Genomic DNA, 7,082 nt, shown 5'->3' on the forward strand with positions numbered 1-7,082 from the left:
CACAACCCCTCCCTACAGTACAACCCCTCCCTACAACACAATCCCTCTCTACAGTACAACCCCTCCCTACAACACAACCCCTCCCTACAGTACAACCCCTCCCTACAACACAACCCCTCCCTACAACACAACCCCTCCCTACAGTACAACCCTTCCCTACTCCAGTCTGCATGTCCATGTGTCCTTGGGCATACCAAACCCCATATTGCTCCCAAAAGCTGTGCCATCAGCTTGTAAGTGTGTGTATAGGAGTATTTAGATTAGATCCTGATGAGCAGGTGGCACCTGATATGGCAGCCTCTGTTCGGTGTATGAATGTAGAAAAGCGACATATACATTTCCTCTATTGATATCATATATTAAAGGGATGTTTAAGGGATGTGAAGATAATACAGTTGTGCAACAGGCAAAATCAAATGTATCTACTTTTCTCTCACCAAAGTCAAATCTGCAGGAAATGCTAGAAATACTTTTCATTCTGGACTAATTTCTTTCATGCATTGAATAGAATTATCTTTGTCCCTTCAGCACTTTATACAGTTGTGATACTATATTAATGAAACGTTGTTTCAACAGTACTACATATACATAGATATATGTACAGGCATATACTAGATATACCACTGTTGCCTGATAACAGTTCAAAATAGTTAGGGTTCATCGAAATGAGCAGTTTGGATAACATGCAGTGTTGTTGCATGTATACATGTTTGACATGCCTTTAAAGTAAAATGTTCTGTCAATTTGTGAACACAAATTAAGTACCTAAAAGCATGAATTATTAATTCAGGAGCATCATTTCTTATTTACCTGCTGGATTAATTAATGAGCATGCATTTTGAAACGATCACCACTGTAACAGGTAGTTTGTAAGTTAGTGTTTGGTGAATTAAAAAAAAAGTCTGTTTCCAATGAGTAACTTACAAAGCAGATAGGTCACAGAGTTGTATACAGAGCTGCAGTTGATTTAAAGCTGTACTCGTTTTTGAACAAACAGCTCCGTGCTGCTGTTTCACTTAAGTGGGATTTGGCTCAGGGCAGCTTTATTTGACAGCATTAGCTTAGTTGCGACAAATAGATGAAAGTACACGAAAGTCCATATTGGACATGTTCATAGTAGGAGCACATACTTGTCGCATAATCATTGTATTGTCTTAAAGCAGCCATCACAGCTCTGGTTCATTGGATATAACTCACCACAATGTTTATGTTCAAGTACAGTTTCTCTATTACTCAATGAAGCTTAAAAGAAATAGACTTAATGCACTGAATACAACCGCATTAGAATAACTGGATTGTTCACCATACCATATCGTATGTGGGTTAATCTTCATCTTATCATTATTATAATGTACTTTCTATACAAATCTACATTGCAGCTGCAGGAAAGAACGTTTATGTGTGTGTATCCATGTATTTCGCCTACTTACCCACATCAAACTCAAATCCCTTATTCTGAAAGGTGTGTGTGCAGCCTCCAGCCTGATCATGTTGCTCCAGGACTACAACCCTCTTGCCGGCTTTAGACAAAAGCGCTGCTGCTGTCAAACCTCCGACACCGCTGCCAATCACAATCGCATCCAGAGCCGGGGGAACGCGGTCTGCACGAAACCCTGCAGGGAGCAAAGGCTGCATTTTAAAATCAGTCTCGTGGAAAGGCTGTCGGCTGGTCTCGCGAAGCCTTTCTTGACATCTTGAACACGGAGGTTTTCAGTTCTACCACAGTTCTACACAAGACTGTATCTGCAGTCAAAAGGATGCAACAGAGAACTAGTTATGTACAAATACTGTGAGTTCAGGTCATATCAGCTTGTAAAACTGTGAAATCTGAGGGGTACAGACACATGGAAGGCCCCAGTCCTACCTAGCAAAAAACATACCCCCAGAAACACTATACTTGCAGTCATTTTTTAGAAACATTTTGCTGATTAACCATTAGAGGTGGTTGAAAACGACTTCTGTATTATTTCGTTCATGCTGGAGATGAAGCCTTTCTGTTACCCGTTTCTCACGAGCCCTACCAAATGTAATTTTAAAGGATAACACTTGTATTGTGATTGAAAATAGTTGTTGAATGCATGATTTGGTCGAAAACTCTTAACCAGTGGGATGTTGAAGGATAATACAAAGCTCTGGTAGACAGGATAATATCGGCCAATAATCAAGACTCAAGACTGCATCAGAAACAACTTTTCTGACCTCTCTTCAGCCTATCGTCCCTCTGCCGGCTGTCGGTGACCAAGGGTTCCGGTGGCCTCAGGCACTTCTCACTGAACACCTTGTATCGTTTCCCGGTGGTCAGGAAGAAGATGACGACCACCACCAGCAGCACACAACTCAAAACACCAAGCAGCCACCACCACATGGCAGAGGAGAGCTGGATGGAGAGGAGAGGAACAAGGAAGAAAACACAGAGGTAGATTGAGAGAATAACCCCAAAAGAGAAGGGATGAGGTAGGACTGGAGGATGAAGAGAACAGTTTGTAAGAGAAGACAGATATATAAGAAATCCTCCAAGAAGGCTCTCCCTCAAAAAGAGCACTAAAGTGCAGAGGAGGATAAAGTTAAAGTGAAGGGTGGAGAAGAGGAGAGACGATTATCAAGGTTCAGGAAGGACATGTAACTCATGATATTTTGAAAATTCTGATTCCACAAAGAGAGAGCAGATGGCACATTCTCCACGCCGAGGACATGAGACTGGCAGAGAAGAGAGAGCTGGTTGTTTATCGTCTCTTCAGACTCCACTCCACATTGCACACACCCAGCACCAATTTGTTGCTCCTTCTAAACTGCCTTAGGATGACTGTTTTTACAACAGTCTTGCTGTACAGCTGAAATCACAGTAGTTCCACTGCATGATTGTGAACAAAGATGCTTTCAGAGCGCAGATGTTGTAAATGGGTTATTTTTGAGTCACTTGGCTGTGTGGGTAAATGGACGAAGGCTCATGTATATAAGTAAAGATTCATGACTATTTCAATTGAGCCTTCCAGAAGCCATGAGTCTGTTTCACAGAAACAAAGTAATTCCTTCTTTTGATCAGGTTGTAAAGCTTTTCACCATTCAGAGCTTGCATTTTGCTGCACATGTTCATTCAACATGTGTTGTGCAGGTAGAGTGCCATTTTTTCAGTGTATAAACAAAAGCCGGAATTCACGGTCACTGATCTCTTATAGACAATGTTTTGGTCTTGGAGCTTCTTCAGACATCAAATTCACAATGTGAAGACACATCTTTGTACTAAAGACGTTTCGCTCCAGTCATTTTTCTCTCTGTGGCCTTGATTTTACCTGCCATATATAATAATACATTTTATTTATATAGCGCTTTAAAAGGCACTCAAAGACACTTTACATGTTAAAAACAGAAACAATAGAAGCATTTATAATAAGAACAAAATATACAACATAACAGAAAGAAAAAAAATAATATAAACATGAAAAGAAAGAAAGAAAAACATACATGACTGACTTTAGAGGTTAAAAGCAGATTTGAATAGGTGAGTTTTAAGTGCAGTTTTGAAAGTGGCGAGTGACGAAGAATGTCTGAGGTGTTGGGGCAGGGAGTTCCAGAGGGAGGGGGCAGCAATGGAGAAGGCCCTGTCCCCCCAGGTCCGATGCTTGGACAGAGTAGGGGGGGTAAGGAGGTTGGCGTCAGCAGATCTGAGGTTGCGGTTGGGAGTGTGATGGTACAGGAGGTCCGAAAGGTATGAAGGGGCAAGGTTGTGGAGGGCTTTGTATGTGATGAGGAGGATCTTGAACTGGATTCTTTGCTGTATGGAGAGCCAGTGGAGGTTTTGAAGGACTGGGGTGATGTGGTCTCTGGTGCGGGAGTGGGAGAGCAGACGGGCAGCTGAGTTCTGAATGTATTGTAGTTTATTGATGATTTTGGTGGGTGAGCCGTACAGGATGCTGTTGCAGTAGTCCAGTCGAGAGGTGATGAAGGCGTGGATGAGTGTTTCAGCGGCTGCGGAGGAGAGGGAGGGACGGAGACGGGCGATGTTTTTGAGATGAAAGAAGGCGGTTTTTGTGATGTGATTGACGTGGCGTTCATATGAGAGAGTTTGATCGAAAATTATCCCGAGGTTACGGACATGTGTGGAGGCAGGAACAGTGATGCCATCAATGCAGAGGGAGAAGTTGTGGTGGGAATTGTTTAATGATTTGGGGCCGATGATGAGGACTTCAGATTTGTCGGTGTTGAGTTTGAGGAAGTTGGCTTGCATCCAGGTTTTTATATCTGTGAGGCAGTTGGTGATGGTGGAGTGGATGGTGGGGGTGATGGATTTGGTGGAGATGTAGAGCTGGGTGTCATCAGCATAGCAGTGGTACTGGAGACCATGGTGGCGTAGGATGTCACCAAGGGGGAGCAGGTAGAGGATGAAGAGGAGGGGACCGAGTACTGAACCTTGGGGGACACCTTGAGAGACTGGGGCTGTGTCAGACTTGAATTTGTTGATGCTGATGAACTCTTCACGGTCGGAGAGGTATGATTTAAACCAGGAGAGGGCTGTGCCAGTGATGTGGAGGGAGGACACGAGACGTGAAAGGAGGATGGAGTGGTTGATGGTGTCGAAGGCCGCGCTGAGGTCGAGCAGTATCAGGATGTTGAGGGAGTGTTCATCAGAGGAGAGGAGGAGATCGTTGGTGACTTTGATGAGGGCAGTTTCTGTGCTGTGATGAGATCTGAATCCGGATTGAAATGGTTCATACAGTTGGTTTGAGTCCAGGTGGGTTTTCAGTTGATGGGCAACAGTGCGTTCCAGTATTTTAGACAGAAAAGGGAGATTGGAGATGGGTCTGTAATTGTTGTGAATGTCGGGGTCAAGGCCAGGTTTTTTGAGGATGGGTGTGACTGAGGCGAGTTTGAGGGCGGGAGGGATGGAGCCAGTAGACAGGGAGGAGTTGATGACAGAGAGGAGGTGCGGGCAGAGGGCCGGGAGACAGGCCATAACTAAAGTGGAAGGGATAGGGTCGAGGTCACAGGTCGGAGTCTTCATGCCAGAGAGTGATTTATTGAGATCCAAGGGGGAGATGAGAGAAAATCGGAAGAGTGACCGGTCAGTTAGTGGAGGATTTGCAGATACAGGGTTGGACAAAGTGGGAAATATAAGTCCTATATATAAGTCCTGCACAATTGCTAGAAGTAGAGAACTCAAAAATGTCTTTTGTACAGTATAACACAATGTTTAGAGCAAACGGTTTAATTGTGGCAAAATTTTAAATGAGACATGTAGAATAAAATGTTTTTGATGAAATATAACAATTTTATGCTTGTTTCGGTTGGGTTTTCTGAAACGTTCGTCACACGTGTTGAAGGACCGTCAGAATGATGAAAATCTGACAGTTATGACGGCTATTAATGGTGTAGTTTTGGCAATCGTTTATTCAAGGTAACCAGACGTTTCCATCCCGCCGGTGGGTTTTGGGGTTCAGAGGGATAGAAAAGTAAAAGACATTTTGAAAAAAGGGGTGTGACGAAGTGTTTGAGAACACACCATTTGTCCACATATTATCATTAGCTTTATTTGTGACTTACCATACCCACCATATGTTCCAGAGTCTACAGGAGGAGGCACCCAACAATTTCCTGTATTTATACACTGGATGATGTCAGCCGTGATGTCATGGGGTCAGACCAAGCATGGGGGGGGAGTAGATTATTTATGTAGGTTAGTTGTGATCTGTTATGCATAGTTGTGAGTGTATAGCAAATTGTAAACTATCTTAAAGTATTTGCTACCTAAAGGTTTGCAGTCAAATATAGCTTAACTATTTGAGGAAGTAATTGGTGTCACCTGTACTTATGGTATGGGCTAGAATCGATCATGTTGATGGAAGGCTCTATATAAGCAGATTACTTTGACTGTTAGAGAGGAAGGAATATCGGCGTGTAGCTGTGTGCACGTGATATTCAGTGTGTAGTTGTGTGCGCGTGATAGGTTAATCTCAGTTTCTTTATGATGAGTTGAGTTTCATTCGTTCAGCCAGGCGTCGGCAACCTGCGGCTCCGGAGCGGCTCCCTGAGTCTACATTAGCACTAATAGGTTTTCGTTTTAAAACGAAAACGATCTCCGTCCACACAGCATTTCAGCATCGTTTTCGAGATGATCTCCGTCCAGACTAAAACGCCTGAAATCGAATATCACGTGACTATTAACGTACACTGCGCATGCGGGTGGGTGCCGGTGTAAACAGGAAGTAGATTGGTTGCTCAAAGCCGCTAACGTGACTTCAGACGGCCGCTCCATAGGTTTGATAACGCCGCTGGACACCTGCCCGCTAATCGCTCCAACAACAGCTGCTTCCTCTGCAAAAATGCAGATTTCAACTGAACAACAGCTGCTAGTAAAGGCAACAAGGTCAGTAATACCTGTAACTCCTCCGTTTTCGGTGCTTTGAAAACTCCGGCGTAGATGTGCGTCACATCCTATTAAGTCGCTGCCAAGAGCCTTTCTCTGCAGGTGGCTAATCATGATTTGCAGACCCCCACCCTCGGTAAACTATCAATGGTTAAATCCAAAAAAGAAAAGTAACGGAGGAAAATGGAGAGTTTAATTGTGCGTGGACGTATTCATTTATTTTCACTGCCAACGATGCTGGCTTACCTGTGTGCTTGATATGTCCAAAAAATGTAATGTTTAAAGACACTTCCAGAACAAGCACACAGCATTTGCTGAAAAGTATCACGCTGGAGATGAGCAAGATTCTCTGGAGATTTTTTTTCTCCTCTTCATAAGAGTTTGATATTGTTATATCAGGTAAAATAGCAATAAAATGTCAAGAATTGTCTTTATTCTTGTTCTATACTTTTATAAATACAACAAACTATAGTTTTTGTATATATAATATAACTATATATAAAATGTTATAAGCTGTGATATCAAATAGCTTTTGCGGCTCCAGACAAATTGTATTTGGTGGAAAATAGGGCAAAATGGCTCTTTGGATAGTAAAGGTTGCCGACCCCTGAGTTAAGCTAAGTTAGCCGTTTCTTTTGTTTATATGTTTGGTTACATGTGTAGCAGGGCTACTTTTGTAAAGGAAACACCTTTTGTTATCTGGACAAAGTATCTCGTGTCT

At 42.9% G+C, this 7,082-nt stretch overlaps 1 protein-coding gene across 1 annotated transcript in view; it reads right to left on the reverse strand.

Annotated features, from left to right (window-relative positions):
• The window catches only part of LOC116396524 (all-trans-retinol 13,14-reductase-like), a 10,949-nt gene extending 7,664 nt beyond the window's left edge, over positions 1-3,285 (reverse strand). Inside the window, exons 1-2 of the mRNA XM_031871173.1 lie at positions 2,200-3,285; positions 1,431-1,613 (exon numbers count right to left, since the gene is read on the reverse strand). Of these exons, the coding sequence (XP_031727033.1) occupies positions 1,431-1,613; positions 2,200-2,365 (349 nt within the window). The 5' untranslated portion in view covers positions 2,366-3,285. The remainder of the gene's footprint in view (positions 1-1,430; positions 1,614-2,199) is intronic.
• Positions 3,286-7,082: the final 3,797 nt, after the last annotated feature.

Source organism: Anarrhichthys ocellatus, unplaced genomic scaffold (genome assembly GCF_004355925.1).
Source record: "Anarrhichthys ocellatus isolate YVR2014 unplaced genomic scaffold, GSC_Weel_1.0 scaffold56, whole genome shotgun sequence".
Taxonomy (NCBI): Eukaryota; Metazoa; Chordata; class Actinopteri; order Perciformes; family Anarhichadidae; genus Anarrhichthys; species Anarrhichthys ocellatus.